The sequence below is a fragment of the Hyperolius riggenbachi genome, chromosome 11 (assembly GCF_040937935.1).
Source record: "Hyperolius riggenbachi isolate aHypRig1 chromosome 11, aHypRig1.pri, whole genome shotgun sequence".
NCBI classification, from domain to species: domain Eukaryota; kingdom Metazoa; phylum Chordata; class Amphibia; order Anura; family Hyperoliidae; genus Hyperolius; species Hyperolius riggenbachi.
In genome coordinates this window covers 137,528,367-137,546,704 of record NC_090656.1, presented here as the reverse complement: position 1 = coordinate 137,546,704, position 18,338 = coordinate 137,528,367, and the positions used below count along the sequence as shown (strand labels likewise).

The window sequence follows — 18,338 nt, the reverse complement described above, 5'->3', positions numbered from 1 at the left end:
GTACCGAGATGTGGTCAGCAGCTTGCTCACCACACTCCGCCAGTGGACTCTAGGCCTCACCAAAGGGTCTTATGGCGTCCTGGAGGACTTGATAGTCCTCGAACAATTTCTGAACATTTGCCCTGCTGATGTACGACAGTTTGTGCTAGAACGTAAGCCGGCTTCAGCAACTGTCGCTGCAGACCTTGCTGAGACTTTTGCAACTACCCGGGTGGCTGATACCCGCAGAACTGTCCCATCCAGCTGGAGAGGAGGTCAGCCCAATACCTCGGCAGACTCTCCTGCCCCTGTGAGCCGTCAGCCACAGAGGCCACCCAGCACAGCTTCTGCACCCAGGGCTGCAGCGCCTGGAGAGGTCACCTGTCACTACTGCCGCCAGCCCGGACACATGAAATTCGACTGTCCGGAGCGAAGACAGACACCACCAGCACCTGGATCATCTGTATCCCCTGTACCTCACCCACAGCAGAGGCAACCCGCCAGCGAACCACAGCCTGGATCATCGGATTTTGTCCTGTTTGCCCAGGGAAAGGAAATCCGCAACCGATCCGACCAGCAGCAACTTGTTAGAGTGAACGACAAAGTTGTCACCGGATTCAGGGACACCGGAGCTGACATCACGTTAGTTTACTCACACCTTGTGCCAGAGGAGAGCATCAGCTCCAGCCGATCCCTTGCCCTTACTGGAGTAGAGGGCACCCTTTTTCACATAGCCCACGCGAGAGTGAAGCTGGATTGGGGAGGAGGGGTCCACGAAAGGGTTGTTGGGGTTATGAAGGATCTCCGAGTCCCTGTGTTGCTGGGGACTGATTTGGGCAAGCTTGTGTCCTACTATGAACCTGCCACGACCGCCTTGTCGCTCACGGAAGGAGACGGACTCTCCACCCACCACCAGGCACTTTATACACTTGGGGGAGCACCAGGGGGAGGTGGGTTGAATGTGCCCAGTTCAAGGGTACCAGGTTCAATAGTGCCTGCTTCAAAGGCACCTGAGTTTGAGGTACAGACTGTCTGTTGTGATGATGCTGTAACTGTACCTGAGTTTACTGTACAACCTGTCTGTAATGGAAAAATGTCTATACCTGTCAATGTCATTACTGCATGCAATGATGATTTGAGTAATGTCCGTCGGTGCCATTCTGACAGTGTACCTGTGCTAGCAGTACCGCGCAGCTGCACTGCTCAGAACCTGAGCTCAGAACAGGTGGAGGGGGTTCCGGCCTCCTCCCCCTCCTCTGACCGCAGGGATGAGACCTTTCAGCCGCTGCCCTCGTGTGACATGAGCCAGTTGGCTGAAACTGACAGCGCCGTATTCTCAGCCGCACTACAAAGTGACCCAAGCCTGGAGGTGCTCAGGCAGCAAGCCGCTGAGCCCCTCGCAGACGGGGCCGCTTTCAAGGTGTACTGGGAAGGTGGGAGACTGTACAGTGAGTCTGTACAGCCCCCTACAGGTAGATCCCACGCGAATACCAAATGGCTTGAGGTCCCGAGTGCGTTCAGGGGACATGTGCTGAAATCCGCACATGGTAATCCTCTGACAGGGCACTCAGGGGTCCGCAAGACACTTGCCGGTATTCGGAAACAGTTTTATTGGCCCCGGATGAACAGGGATGTAGCAAACTACTGCAGAGCATGTGCCGTCTGTCAGGAGCTGGGAAGGTCCAGGGATTCCCGCGGGGTTCCCTTAGGTCCACAGCCACTTAGCAGGGGAACCCTGCGTGGGCTGGCTGTTGACCTAACCAACCCACTGCCCATTGTCAGCAGTCCCGGCAGACACCACGTCCGACTGCAGTGGCGCAAACGCCCTGTCCAGAACGGTCCATGTCGGGTCAACCCTGAGGGTAGCAGACCGCGACCGGTCCAGGGGAACCGAGCCACAGGCTCCAGTAGGTTTCCCTGCCGCACCGGCAACCCGAGACCCGTCAGCCAGGTTGGCCGACACCGGAACGCTGATGGGCTGTCCCGGTGTCAGGGGGGACTAGGCCCAACAGCGCCAATGGCTGCTACGACGGATGTCTTGCTGACAACCCTCTACACAGCGTCAGGAAGGGGAGGTGTCACGGAACAGCCGTGAGAAACTAGAACGCAATCGGTTTATTGTGCCGATCGCCCTGGATGGTAGTCAGGCCAGCGATTTAGAGATTGACATTCCGGGTTTTTTTAAATAGGAAGTTTTTTTTCCCCTGTTAGCAGCTGGCAGGAAGACTGGCCCTGTGACTGCTGATTAAGCCAGAGGTGTAAACTCAAAGTTTGTCTAAGCTGATCTCACATTCAGATTTTAATTGAAGGAGCCAACAGGGCCTTTTATAGACGGAGATCCCAAGAAGCAGACACAGCTGGACTCCAGTCAGGCTGACTCCAGCCTTAGCAGGAAGAAATGAATGTACTATATAATCTTTTGCCCATTTACAGAATACAATAAATAGGGTGGTTATGAGAGCGGTATCATTGGATCCGTAGGGTCATGCTGGATCTCTTGATACCAGTCGAGAGGGGCCCGGGGCCCCTACAACCCAGGTATGAATCTACCCAGGACCCTGATCTGCTGCACTAGCCATGTCGGATATCATATTAATCTGTATTTTCCTCCAAGTATGAAGCTGTTACCCCCCTAAATGTAACGTGTATGGTTCAGGAGTTACAGCAATTCATAAGTTTAGCTCTAAAATCTCTCAGAGGGAATGAACTGTCATTTGCTGGTAGCTCAGAGGCGGCCGGCATTGCCACACCCCCAAACCAGCTTCATCAAAAGCACAGAGCCAGCAGGCGGGCTTGAGTCCTCCACCCTGAAAACATCTTGAACTCATCGGTGCCAGCTTGAGGATATGCTGGCATCCACCTGGTCTGAACTCTGAACTTTGATTGAAACCCAGAACTCTGATTTTTCCCACAAAAAGGACATCTTTCCAGGAACTAAGTATTTTTCTCCCTTCTTTTATTTTTTATACTGGCTATTACTGTTTTAATAATTGTTGATTTTAAAAATTGTCTGTATATATTAATTATTTATATTGCGTGAATAAACGACTTTCTCCAAGTCATTCACTGTCCGCTACCCTGCTTATCAGCACACACAGAACTGATCCCGGGTCTCTGAAGATACGCTACTGTTTGTTTGTTGTTGGCTAGACAGAATACCGTGTGTTTAACCGTTTTATTCGCAGGACTAGTCAGTCAGTAAATCGGGTCCACTGGCCCATACCAGTGGTGGTGGCAGATACCGTGAAATCGTGTGTACGTTGTAATTACCCGTGTCTCACAGGCTCCCTTCTGGGTTGTCTGCAGCTAATTCTTAACGGTTCCTGCGCATTGACTGCGACCAGAGTTCGCACAATCTGTGCGCTGGCACCGTTTAGAGGGCTAAGTGCGGTCAGCCACTAGGGCTCCTGTGACACCTTGAAACAACTTTTCCATCGCTTTTGTGGCCAGAAAGAGTCCCTGTATGGTTTAAAATCCACCTGCCTATTGAAGTCTATGGTGGTTCGCCTGGTTCACGCGAACTCGTACTTTTGCGGAACTAACTTCACGTTTGCGGTTCGCAAACCCAAAATCTGGCCAGGAGCTTTTTGTTCCCCAAAACAGATGCCATCATAATAAAGCTTTAAAATTCCTAAGCATTGGCAGTGATGAGATGTGTTTTATGTTACATACTTTTAATCAATATGCAAATTAGAAAAGTCGGTGTCGGTGGAATCCTAAACTGAGGAGTCGGAGTTGGAGGATTTTTGTATCGACTCCACAGCTATATATATATATATATATATATATATATATATATATATATACACACCGGTATATACAGTGGCTTGAAAAAGTATTCGGCCCCCTTGAAGTTTTCCATATTTTGTCACATTACTGCCACAAACATGAATACATTTTATTGGAATTTCACATGAAACACCAATACAAAGTGGTGTACACGTTAAAAGTGGAACGAAAATCATACACGATTCCAAACATTTTTTACAAATAAATAACTGCAAAGTGGGGTGTGCGTAATTATTCAGCCCCCCTGAGTCAATACTTTGTAGAACCACCTTTTGCTGCAATTACAGCTGCCAGTCTTTTAGGGTATGTCTCTACCAGCTTTGCACATCTAGAGGTTGAAATCCTTGCCCATTCTTCTTTGTAAAACAGCTCCAGCTCAGTCAGATTAGATGGACAGCGTTTGCGAACAGCAGTTTTCAGATCTTGCCACAGATTTTCGATTGGATTTAGATCTGGACTTTGACTGGGCCATTCTAATACATGGATATGTTTTGTTTTAAACCATTCAATTGTTGCCCTGGCTTTATGTTTAGGGTCGTTGTCCTGCTGGAAGGTGAACCTCCGCCCCAGTCTCAAGTCTTTTGCAGACTCCAAGATGTTTTCTTCCAAGATTGCCCTGTATTTGGCTCCATCCATCTTCCCATCAACTCTGACCAGCTTCACTGTCCCTGCTGAAGAGAAGCACCCCAGAACATAATACTGCCACCACCATATTTGACAGTGGGGATGGTGTGTTCAGAGTGATGTGCAGTGTTAGTTTTCCACCACACATAGCATTTTGCATTTTGGCCAAAAAGTTCAGTTTTGGTCTCATCTGACCAGAGCACCTTCTTCCACATGTTTGCTGTGTCCCCCACTGTGTCCCCCACATGGCTTATGGCAAACTGCAAACATGACTTCTTATGCTTTTCAATGGCTTTCTTCTTGCCACTCTTCCATAAAGGCCAACTTTGTGCAGTACACAATGGACAGATTCCCCCACCTGAGCCGTAGATCTCTGCAGTTCATCCAGAGTCACCATGGGCCTCTTGACTGCATTTCTGATCAGCGCTCTCCTTGTTTGGCCTTGTCTTGGTAGGCTTACAGTTGTGCCATACTCCTTCCATTTCTGAATGATCGTTTCAAAAGTGCTCCGTGAGATGTTCAAGGCTTTGGAAATCTTTTTGTAGCCTAAGCCTGCTTTAAATTTCTCAATAACTTTATCCCTGACCTGTCTGGTGTTCTTTGGACTTCATGGTGTTGTTGCTCCCAATATTCTCTTAGACAACCTCTGAGGCCGTCACGGAGCAGCTGTATTGGTACTGACATTAGATTACACACAGGTGCACTCTATTTAGTCATTAGCACTCATCAGGCAATGTCTATAGGCAACTGACTGCACTCAGATGAAAGGGGGCCGAATAATTATGCCGAATAATTATGCATACCCCACTTTGCAGTTATTTAGTTGTAAAAAAATGTTTGGAATCATGTATGATTCTCGTTCCACTTCTCACGTGTACACCACTTTGTATTGGTCTTTCATGTGGAATTCCAATAAAATTGATTCATGTTTGTGGCAGTAATGTTACAAAATGTGGAAAACTTCAAGGGGGCCAAATACTTTTGCAAGCCACTGTATATATATATTGCCACCTACACTAAGCGTGTTGTAATTATAAGTTGTACGGCTAAACAAAGGCATTCCATTATTTATGTAGGATGTTGCTGCATTTGGACCCATCAGGACTGTTTATTTAAAGGACTCCAAGGTAAGAGACATATGGAGACTACCATATTTATTTCCTTTTAAGCAATACCAGTTGCCAATGCCTGGCAGTCCTGCTCATCTTTCTGGTCAGAAGTGTTTGAATCACACACCTGAAACAAGCATGCAGGCAGCTAATCCATTCAGAGATATTTGATCTGCATGCTAAAATAATTAGAGGTTGTGGTGTGGATCAGCAACACTGTCAGGCAATGTGCATTGTTTAAAAGAAATTAAATATGTCAGCCTCCTTATGTCTCTCATGGTCATGGCGTGTTCCCTTCAACATTGCACATGGAAAGTAATTTCAAAATAGAAACAGTTTATTTCCAATACCATCAGTAACCATTGGAAACAAACTTCTGCTGTGTCCATAGATTAGTCTGTATGAAAAGTAAATGTCTAATAGACTCTGGAATACAAGAGTCTTCACATCCATTGTCACCAAAATACATTTCCCCACTGTCAAATTCATTTTACAGTCTATTTAATAAGTATTGATGCACTGCTAATTTATGACATTACTATAAATATATAGGGTTTAACCTCCTTGGCGTTATAAAAAATTAGGCAAGGAGGCAGTGCTGCACTTTTTTTTAATTTATTTTTTTTTTAAATCATGTAGCGAGCCCAGGGCTCGCTACATGATAGCCGCTGAGCGGCGGCATCCCCCCACCCACTCCGATCGCCTTCGGCGATCAGAGTATGCAGGAAATCCCGTTGAGAACGGGATTTCCTGCAGGGCTTCCCCGGTCGCCATGGCGACCGGGCGGGATGACGTCACCGACGTCATGGACGTCGTGACGTCAGAGGGAATCCCGATCCGCCCCTTAGCGCTGCCTGGCACTGATTGGCCAGGCTGCGCAGGGGTCTGGGGCGGGGGGGGGGGGGGGGCGGCTCGGCGCGGGGGGTAGCGGTGAATCGGCGGCGAGCGGCGGCGATCGCGTACTACACGCAGCTAGCAAAGTGCTAGCTGCGTGTAGGAAAGAAAAAATTATGCAAATCGGCCCAGCGGGGCCTGAGAAATTCTCCTGCGCAGGTTACCCCGAACTGTGTTCGGGATAACCGGCAAGGAGGTTAATATAAATCTATCACTTAATGTAAAATAACAGATTTTATAACAGTTACTAAAGGTGGCCATACACTTGTAGATTTGCAGCAGATTCGACCATCAGAGAGATTTCTGGCAGATGCCTGTCAAGTCCAATGTGACAGGAATCTATCAGATGTGTGCCACACACTAGGAACAGATTTCCAATAGATTTCAGAGTTAAGTCTATTGGAAATCGATCTAAATGCATTATTGGACCATTAGATCCAATGCAACTCTATGAGCCATCGATCAGCTGCCAGCAGCAGATCGACCTAGATTTTCCATCCTGTCAGATAGATCAAATCAATTGAAATTGATCTAATCGGCTGCAAATCGATCGAATGGGGAATTTGATAGAATCGATTTCTGACTCTATAGAATCGATAGATCGATCGATGACTGAAATCGATCAGTGTATGGGCCCCTTTAGCCACCAAGAGGCAATTTTTTTTATGTCTAAGGTATTATGTATGGCAAGCAGGCAACTGGATTGCAGAAATTTAGGAAGAAACTTAATTTTATCATCAATAATTTTCTTCTCCTTAGGCCCGGTTCACACTTGCGGTTGTTTGCCAAACGGACCGGATGACCTGACCGGATCCGGACCGGATCCGGATCGGAACCGTACGGTTCTGATCCGGATCCGATCCGGATCCGGTCAGGTTGCATCAGGTGTTCATCAGGATGCGATCCGGATCCGTTTGGCAAAAGTAACGTAAAAAACAAAAAAAATGGTGGGGTCTGGGAGGTCAGCAGAAGGGGGACCTGTGGAATCAGGCCCTCTGCTGTTTAGCACTCACCTCCACCTGCGACATGCTGCCAACATCTCCGGATCCGGATCCAGCTGTGCTGCTCCACTCCAAAATGCTTGCCCATGTGTCCCCATCCAATATCGCCGCAACAATCCGCATAGGAAGTGGGGTAGAACATCCGGATTTCTCAGCCAGTGTGTTGTGCGCTCTCCGGTTCCCATTGGTTTGTATTGGCCGGATGGTGCAGTCCGGCTCCGCCCCGGATACGGCTGCCGGAGGAGCCGGATCAAAAAATAGCGCATGTTGGAACGGAGGCCGGAGTCCGGATCCGGCCCGGATCCGGTCCGGCTCCGGTCCGGCAGAACGGACGCATGTGAACGGACGCATAGGCTTTCATTGCTATGCCGTGCGTCCGTTCCGTCCGTTCTGCAAGCGGTGCGGCTCCGGCACGGCGATTCCGGACGGCCACCGCTAATGTGAACCGGGCCTTAGTTTATAGAATGAAGTATAATATCTGTCTTTATATAGAAGGCAGTGGATCTCCTTGTAGTAATCTCTAGACACAACTATCAAATAACAACTGGCACACAATTTTATTTTGTATAAAAATCAGTTCCCATGATTACCAGGGCCCCTTTTCAGGGCAGACTTTTTGGTTTTACTATTTAGAAGAAAAGGTCTCAAACCATTCCTGTCCACGTTGCTTAGATTATTCATTATTATTTATATTTATATTAATTTTACTCTATGTTGCCCAATATATAAATATTTACTTTAGGACAAGTAAGGCATGTTTCCGAATCATGATAGAACAAATTCTATAGAAAGATAAAACTGTTCTGCTATGTTTTACACTCTTTTTTATGCTCTCTGCTAATTGCAGGCGGTGAAATATGACATGCAACAGGAAATCAAAGCTGCCAGTCAGGCTAAGTACTCCACATTACATCTGATAAAGACTCCTGTGATCCGCCGTACAACCATTTGTATGTGTTGTGCTTGGTATGTACTAAGTTCCACTTTGTCAATGTGCTTAAATAAGCCATATGTGTGTCTTTTTTATTTTTGTACCTGGATCTCCTTCTGGCTTCTACCATCAGTTACAGAAACATGGTTGCAGTACCAAAGTGGAAGTAGAAAGTCTGCCTGCAGACAGCTTTAGGCCAACTGTTCTGCAGGTAGTACATGGATTAGGCAGGTTTAAAAAGCCTGGCCAAATGATATTGAGCATCACAGATAAAGCAAGAAATATATTTACCTCCACTTCCCTTCTAATTCTCAAAAAATGTGACTTTCTATGTTAAGGTGGGCCTGGCATACAACCTTATCAAGAGAAACAGAGGGGGACAGACCCCTCATTATCCTTAACTCAATTTATGGTAGCTGGATAGTGTACATGTTTAGGGCCCCTCTGAAATAGGAGACCATGGTTCAAATCTCGTCTCTTCCTATTCAGTAAGCCAGAACCTATTCAGTAAGGAGTCCTTGGGCAAGACTCCCTAACACTGCAGGATGGCCTTCTGATCATGCCCTTAGTGACTGCTGCTCTTAAACGGTTGGATTCCAACAGGAGAAAAGCACTATACAAATGGTAGAATTATTATAAAGGCGAGAATGAGAGCTTAAAGTTAACCGAGCACCATTTTTAGTACCCAGGGTATCTCAGTAGCACATTAAAAATGCATATTAACAATGTGTTGTTTTTTAAAAATAAAATCTATTCCACCTCTTCTCTTTACATTTAAATGTTTATCATTGCCCTATTTCCGCCTGCCTGACAGCAGCAAAAAGAGGAAAGAGCAGGCAGATAAGGAATGCAGGAATTAGCAGTAGAAATAAGTAAATAAAAGGACAATGTACTTCAAAAGGTTAAGAGAGTCACACTTGATTACCTTCACACCTTCCCTTCCCCTGGATAAATAAGGGCAGAGGGAAGGGGAGGGGGGAATGGCAGCTCCAACAGCTATTAAGGTGCGTACACACGCACTACTGTAAAGAACGACAGGTCTGTCAGACCCTCCCACTGGGTGGGCGTTCTCCCAACAGTAAAGTGTGTGTACAGTCTGTCAGCAGACTGTACACACACACTACTGTCGGGAGAACGCCCGCCCAGTGGGAGGTCTGACGGATCCGCCGTTCATTACAGTAGTGCGTGTGTACGCACCTTTAGAAACTAGGACAAACTGCAGAAATAGAAAGCAGCTTGAATCCCTTTAAGGTGGAAATGAGGTATCAGGTGTAGGAATCAAGGGTTCAACATACTAAATAAATCTCATAGTGGTTAACAAGATGCAGAAGGAGAAGAACAGGGCTCCTCAATAGGGAGTATTGAGGCCAGGTTTCGGAGCATATTGAATCTATGAAATCAGCATTTATTCTAGGTTGAAGGGCCAGGGTTAAGAACAGGTAATTTGGGACTCAAGGGGGAGATCACCTTACTCTTATACATCTCTCTGTTGAGCAGTGGCGTACCTAGGGCATTTGACACCCGGTGCTGGGTTTTAAGCGACACACCCCCCCCCCCCCCCAAAAAAAGGGAAAGGAGCGAGTGTGGCCTACTAAGCGTGCCACTGGGTAATGACAGGTATAGGTAGCCTGGAATAGTTGCCCCCAGTATAGTTGCCAGGTATAGGCGCCGCCCACAGTACAAATGATTGAAGTGTCTTGCTGGAAGCTTTATTCTATAGTGAAGAGCCAGGTGAACAATGTACCAAGTGAGTTCATACCTGATCTCAAAAGGGATATGGAAGCTGACATTTTTTTCCTTTTAAACAATGCTTATTGCCTGGCTGTCCTGCTGATCATCTTCCTCTAATACTTTTTGTCACGGACCATGAACAAGCATGCAGATCAGATGTTTCTGACTGAAGTCAGACTGGATTAGCTGCATGCTTGTTTTAGGTGAGTGATAAAGACATTACTGCTGCCAAAGAGATCAGCAGGACTGCCAGGTAACTAGTATTGTTTAAAAGGAAATAAATATGGCAGCCTCGGTATACCTCTCAGTTCAGGAGCCATTTCCTGATCTCTAACAGGTGGATCAAGTTTGAACACTTTTCTGTCTGAACTTATATTCAGATAATGCATGTCCATGGTAAAACATCTACACATTCTTTTCTAGGGACTTCTTTTTTTTATTAATCAATAAAAGTTACAAATACAGCAACCATGAGGCCTTCATATGACATATGCAGCAACCGTAAGGCCTCTAAATGACCAGCGCAGCAACCATGAGACCTCCAAGGGACCAGTTTAGCAACCATGAGACCTCCAAGGGACCACTTTAGCAACCATGAGTCCTCCAAGGGACCAGTTTAGCAGCCATAAGTCCTCCAAGGGACCAGTTTAGCAACCATGAGTCCTCCAAGGGACCAGTTTAGCAACCATTAGTCCTCCAAGGGACCAGTTTTGCAGCCATGAGTCCTCCAAGGGACCAGTTTAGATACCATGAGTCCACCAAGGGACCAGTTTAGCAACCATGAGTCCTCCAAGGAACCAGTTTAGCAACCATGAGTCCTCCAAGGGACCAGTTTAGCAACCATGAGTCCTCCAAGGGACCAGTTTAGCAACCATGAATCCTCCAAGGGACCAGTTTGGCAACCATGAGTCCTTCAAGGGACCAGTTTAGCAACCATGAATCCTCCAAGGGACCAGTTTGGCAACCATGAGTCCTTCAAGGGACCAGTTTAGCAACCATGAGACCTCCAAGGGACCAGTTTAGCAACCATGAGACCTCCAAGGGACCAGTTTAGAAACCATGAGACCTCCAAGGGACCAGTTTAGCAACCATGAGACCTCCAAGGGACCAGTTAAGCAACCATGAGTCCTTCAAGGGACCAGTTTAGCAACCATGAGACCTACAAGGAATCAGTTTAGCAACCATGAGACCTCCAAGTGACCAGTTTAGCAACCTTGAGACCTCCGGGTGACCAGATTAGCAGCCATGAGGCCTCCAAGTGACCAATTTAGCTACCATGAGGCCTCCAAGTGACAAGCTTAAAGAAATTGTCCGGGCAAAAAAAAAAAGTTTCACTTACCTGGGGCTTCTACCAGCCCCATGCAGCCATCCTGTCCCCTGGTAGTCACTCACTGCTGCTCCAGTCCCTCGCTGGCAGCTAGTATAGTTTTTGCAGACCTCGGAGGTCGGAAGGCCGCTTGCGTACATTTTTACGCATTCCCGCAAGTGCAGGAACATTAACACATACATGGTTACGCGTTAGTGGTGCAACATGTAAAAATGTACACGTTGCACCACTAACGCGTAACCATGTATATGTTAATGTTCCTGCACTAGCGGGAATGCATAAAAATGTACGCAAGCGGCCCGCCGACCTCCGAGGTCGGCAAAAACTAAACTAGCTGCCAGCGAGGGACTGGAGCAGCAGTGAGTGACTACCAGGGGACAGGATGGCTGCATGGGGCTGGTAGAAGCCCCAGGTAAGTGAAACTTTTTTTTTTTGCCCAGACAATTCCTTTAAGCTTGTCACTTGGAGGCCTCATGGCTGCTAATCTGGTCACCCGGAGGTCTTATGGTTGCTAAACTGGTCACTTGGAGGTCTCATGGTTGCCTTTTTTTGCCCAGACAATTCCTTTAACTACTAGTGACATACAAGTGCATATGGACATTGCCATTTAGCTGCATTAAACTGCCAGAGGAAGACACTCTTTGGCTGGAAAATTGCAGGCTAAACTGCATGCCTGATCCAGTCTGCTGCCTAACATCCGATGTATGATGGTAATTTAATACAGTCTACCAAAAGGTTTATAACCACATGTGTTCATTAAAACAGAGAGCTTACATGGCAACACAAAAGCAATTCTAGGTGAAGCTTCTGGACAGCTCAAATGTGCTTAAAGCGGATCCGAGATGAAAAACTAAATATAACAAGTGACTTGTCTATATATCTTATCTAAAGTTTAGATAGTTTACACAGCAAATCTATCTTCAAACAGCTTCAACAGTATATTAATATTTTTTCCTGTGATACAATGGGAGCAGACATGTTTTCTGCTTGTCACTATTAGGCTGGGTCCACACTAGACCCGGTTGCAGGACGGACACTGCAGTCCGGATCAGGGGAAGTACCCACCGTACTGCAAACTGATGAAAGTGCATCAGTTTTGCATCAGTTTTGTATCAGTTTCCGTTCAGGTTTTTCCCTGACAGAAAACGTCTCTATCATTAGGAAGGAGTGGGAGGATTATTTGGGCCAATCATAAAGCTCAGGCTCTCCGTTTTCACATCCGTTTTTTGCCTGTGGAGCTGGAGATGCGTTTTCTCATTGCTTTCACCACCCCCTGCGTGTATCCGTGGTCCTGATCCGTTGCGTGAAAATGCAGCAGGTCCAGACCTTCCGTTCAGGTTTTCAAAACGGATCCCCGCAAACGCAGACGGATCCGTTTTTTACTTGGGTGAGGCTGGCTGCTATTTTAAACATTAGTATCCGGGACTCCGTTTTTCATCAGGTTTGAAAAACGCAGCCACGGATACATTTTCGGACCTAGTGTGGACCAGCTCTTACACAATTACACACACAGTCAAGCTTATCTGTATCTAGGCATGCTAATCTGCATATTCTGTGAAAACTCCACTCTTATCTCCTCCATTACACAGGCAACTGATCTGTATCTGGCACTGCAACTCTCAGATTGTGAAAACTCTGCCTCTGAAATCTATAGCTACTAACACCTTTTTCACCTGCCCAGACTGAAATCCCACAATCCCTTGCAAGCGCCAAGGCACTCTGGAGAAGCTGTGGGTGTGGTTTGTTTAGTTTATAGGAAATTAGGGTATTAAAACAAAACAAAACAAGTATTTGGCTTGAGGAATGCCCTATAAACTATATGTAAGGAACACAATTATGCAAGGAGTAAAAGTTCATCTCGGATCCACTTTAAAGGAATGGGTGTCACACCACACGGTCCATGCCAAGCAGTTGCTAGTGCTTCACAGTAACATGAAAGCAGCTGACGGTTGGTAGATGCACCACATGTCACCTACTCTCGTAAAAAAGACCTAATGTCGAGTACACATGAGATTATCTGGCATATTTACTGCCAGACTGATTATTTCCAACATGTCCAATCTATTTTCCATAGAAGTGAATGGAAAATCAATTCGAAATCAGATCAGACATGTTGGAAATAATCGATCTGACAGTAAACCTGGCAGAAAAATCTCATGTGTACTAGGTATGAGATAAACTGGAGGAGGGGAGACAGGAACCACCAGGGACTGCTCGGACGGAACATTTATACATTGTGGTGGCAGCAGCAATGGGGACTTCGTTTCGTCGCTCGTTCCAAAATCATCCGCCGCACACCCGACCAGCCAACTTCAGCCCGACATCTTGCAGCATGCATGATTGACCAATTTCCATCCTGAAATTGGTCGCTTTGTCAGTCAGGTGTGCACTTGGAAGCATCGATTTTCATGCAATTCGATCATAATCGATTTGGATGGTCGACCGGCTGCCAAGTGGCCTGATGTATGGCCACACTTTTCCTAGTAGACTGCGATGATGATGGGCTTACACACACACTTGACTGGGAGCTAAAGCCCCTCACTAGGTAGATACAGGGACCCCAGAAGTACCTGTATCACATTGTGATTTCTAAAGGGAAAGGACAGCAGAGCCAGAGTTCTATCTACCTCTTATTATGCCTCATGATCTCCTGGAGTCCTCCTGGAATGTCTCTGGCTGACCTGTGTGTGCAGTCTGTCAGAGAACAGTGTCCCCTCCTCCTTGGCTTGGCAGGATGATTGATATGTCCTCACACAGCAGTTGTCACGGCTGGCTGCTTGCAAGCTTCTTTCATGTGTGCCTTATGGCCCATACTCACGGGCTGCAAAAGTGGCCTGTCGCCAGCACACGTGAGCGTGTGGGCGACAGGCCAGCGACAGCTCGTCGCCAGGTCCCTCCACGTACACACGCGGAACAGGGACCAGCGGTGCGACGGAAGCTGTCGCCGATGTTCCTCCTCCCCCCGCTGGAAGCTCCGTATACTTCATGGAGGTTGCTGTCGCTAGTCCGCATACTTACGCGGACTAGCGACAGTTGCGGCGGAGTTGCAATGGCGACTGTCACCATGAGATTGAAACTTTCAATCGCCTGGCGACATCAGCGACGGGCGACAGTTCGGGGTGCGCGCGCGTGCAACGCCGCATACTCACGGGCGACCTGTCGCCGCAACACGCGCGCGGCGCGTGTTGCAGCGACAATTGTAGCCCATGAGTATGGGCCATTATGTTTCATGCAGTCTGTCACACAAACTCCTTCATCACGGGCTTAAATTTCGTGGCACAAATACATGACACGCCTGATGTGACGTCACCCATTCAGACAGTGACTACTGTGTGCCAGTTGGAGGGAGGGAAGATAAGTGACTGCAGCTGAAGCACAGAGAGACGTCAGGCCAGCGTGACCCTGACGTCTCAGTACCTTTACGTAGCCGGAGGAGGAAAGATGGGGTGGTGCCAAACAGCCACTCGTAGCTGCCTGCAGGTCTCGTGCCAGAGAAAGCCTGAATCCTGTAAGGCTTCTCGTCCTCTTCATCTCGCACAGACACAGCAGCATGATTAATGCTGAGTTACATTTTGTCTGCTGGCCTTTCTGACACCCCTTTGTAGGCATGTCACCCGGTGCGCCACGCCCCCTAGCGCCCAATTAACAAAACGCCACTGCTGTTGAGGACCCTTTAATATACAGGAGTAACTAGACAAAGCTTATATGATCAGCTGCATCACCACCTGTAGGATAATCTCAACAAACAGTGGCATAGCTAAGGAGCTGTGGGCCCCGGTGCAAGTTTTACATGGAGCCCCTCAAGCACTCTATACATAACAATTGATACGGCACACCAAAACCTGCCAAGTACAACCACAGTGTCAGAGGTGCAAGAAGGGGGGTGGGGAACAGTGTGTTAATGGTTACTACTATTCAAAGCATCTATAGAATTATTACCAGCATAGGACCAATAGAGAGTTAATACTGTGATAGAGGGTGGACCCTTCGGGGCCCCTCTGGCCGAAGGACCCAGATGCGGTTGCTACCTCTGCACCCCCTGTTGCTACGCCACTGTAAACAAACTCTAAATAAAACCTTAAAAATTCACATAAGCCAATATAGGGTTATCAAACAAGTAGCAAGGGCAGCAGGACCCAATTCTCCAAAGTTCAAATTTAATCAAAGGAAGTTTAAAGCAAGCTTGATTTTGAGTTTATGGTGAGAGAGTATTAGCATGTCCCAGTCATACAATGAAGAGGTGTTGATAACCAAAAGATAGCAGTCAGTGTGTACATTGTAGTCCCTAGAGTAATTTAACTACTTAAAGACCACGTAACACCTGTGGGCATGAATGTGGTGCCAGCCACCGGATCGCCTAACGTCAAATGGTGTCAAGTCCTCGGGCGGGGCTTTGCAGGTGATCATGCCGTGCGTGCTGATGCGCGTGCATCTCCGCTTAAATGACAGAGCTCCGCTCCGTCATCAGGCTCCCAGTGGCGATCGCCGCTAGGAGACTGTTAGATGGCGAAACCACCATCTATTTACACTGTACAGCGCTGCGATTTAAGTCAGCGCTGTACTTGAGACAGCTGTTTAACACGGCTGTCCCCCTGGGGGAGACAGGAGCGATTGGCTCTTATAGGCTGATGCCTATGACAGTCGATATCTGTCATAGGCTGGCAGCAGGAGAGGGGGGAGGGTTATAAAAATAATAATAAAATAGGTTTATTTATTAAAAAAAAAAACACAATACATTTTTATAAATTAAAAAAATAAACATCCTGGGAGCGATCATAGCCCACCAACAGAAATCTCTGTTGGTGGGCAGAAAAGGCGGGGGGGAATCATTTGTGTGCTGAGTTGTATGGCCCTGCAGCGAGGCCTTGAAGCTTCAGTGGCCTAATTTGTAAAAAACGGCCTTGTCACTAGGGGGGTGTAAGCCTATGGTCCTCAAGAGGTTAAAGAGAACCCGAGGTGGGATTTAATTATATTAGTGGGGCACAGAGGCTGGTTGTGCACACTATCACCAGCCTCTGTTGCCCTATGGTGTGCCCCCAGGACCCCCCTGCGATCTGCTGTTCCCTCCGCCGTGCTAGCGACACGCAGCGTGTCGCCAGCACAATGTTTACCTATGCGTGTCTGTCAGCGCCGCTCTCCCGCCTCCTCTGTATCGGCGCTACCCGCCCGCGTCCCTTCCCTCCAATCAGCGGGAGGGAAGGGACGCGGGCGGGTAGCGCCGATACAGAGGGGGCGGGGAAGCAGCGCTGACAGACACCGCATAGGTAAACATTGTGCTGGTGACACGCTGCGTGTCGCTAGCACGGCGGAGGGGACAGCAGATCGCAGGGAGGTCCTGGGGGCACACCATGGGGCAACAGAGGCTGGTGATAGTGTGCACAACCAGCCTCTGTGCCCCACTAATATAATTAAATCCCACCTCGGGTTCTCTTTAAGGCAAGCTAGAATTTCACAATTTAAGGTAGTGGATGTGGAGTCGCTGCTGCCTACATATAACAAACAATCCCAGTCCTGCACATCCCCAGACTGTGAAATTCCTTCAAGCCTTCATCCAACTGTAGGAACCAATTTCAAAGACAGCAAAGAGAGGCTGACTCCATGATCATAAAGGAACTTGGAGTAAGCTTGCAACCTTCCAATAGGCTACTTTTTTTTAAAGCTACATACACATTCTGGTCTGGATGGTTATTGGCCACGGTGGCCATTCGGTGCTGCCTCTGACGAGAATGTAGCATGGGTATAGAAGCCCCCCTTCCCGATGCATTGGTTAGAGAGATCTGGACTGCCAAAAGATATCATCCCTGGCCAACTCCATTGATCTCCATCCCTGCTCCTTCTGCTCCATGCCATTCTGTTGTGTGCTGCACGTCGTCATCCCACCGCAGAAATGATGCGTCTGTACAGAATTGGATTCCTGATCCCTTGTGGACAACATTAGTTGAAAATGTGAACATGTACTTTGGTTTATTGTGGTCAGATCATACATACAGTCATATATGACATTCACTTAATCCTAACCACTTTGCTTCCTGACATCTTTGGGTGCCCAGCCACACAAATTACCTAACTCTTACTTTCTTTGAAAATATCTAACCCTAGCTATTCAAACTAACCTCTCTCTACCCTACCTCAATCCACGTTTACTTACCATAATTACATAGTTTGGGTAACAAAAATACATTTATCCTTCAAGACCAACCAGTACCTACATTCTGCCCTCTTTTGATTTTCACACCTGTCCCCAAAGAACCACTACATCACTGATATATCCCCCTATGGTAAAGTGCTAGAATCCAAACCAGTGTGGCAACTTGACCTGCTTTGTCTGAGGCAACAGGCTCATAAGTCATAATGTTCTTTACTAATACATTTGCTATGCATGCTATTGAAAATTTAATTGATAAACTTACTTTGGCCAAGCAAAACGTCTAGAAGATATTTTTTTTTTCCTCTTTCAGGTTTTCTACCAGTTTTGCTTACTATGGCCTTGCCATGGACCTTCAGAAATTTGGCCTTAGTATTTACATTATTCAGGTCATATTTGGCTCTGTTGACATCCCAGCCAAGTTTCTGTCCTATTTTGTGTTGACTTATCTTGGACGTCGTATTCTACAGGCTTCTGCTTTAATTTTGGCTGGTGCTGCAATTTTAGTGACTATCTTTGTTCCTGAAGGTAAAAAAAAATAAAAAAAATCCTTTTGGTACATTTTATTGTCTGCAGTCTCGATATAGTTCTCTGATTTTTTTTTTACAGGCTACACATAATTATTCCCATGCAGCTTTTTAAAAGTGTTGGACCCTATCTACTCGCTTTGAAATGTCTATCCTGATAAGCTGCTCACTTAGGCTACGTTTCCATTTGTGCGGCGGCATGCGTCTTGCGAGACGCGATGCCGGCACAACTGCTGCCTCTCGCAGCCGAATCCCATAGCCGCGCTATGCACGGCTATGGG

The 18,338-nt window shown here is 47.1% G+C and overlaps 1 protein-coding gene across 1 annotated transcript in view; it reads left to right on the top strand.

Annotated features, from left to right (window-relative positions):
* LOC137537885 (solute carrier family 22 member 6-B-like) overlaps window positions 1-18,338 on the top strand; it is a 145,849-nt gene that overhangs the window by 115,128 nt on the left and 12,383 nt on the right. The window contains exons 6-7 of the mRNA XM_068259830.1: window positions 8,244-8,362; window positions 17,844-18,058. Of these exons, the coding sequence (XP_068115931.1) occupies window positions 8,244-8,362; window positions 17,844-18,058 (334 nt within the window). The remainder of the gene's footprint in view (window positions 1-8,243; window positions 8,363-17,843; window positions 18,059-18,338) is intronic.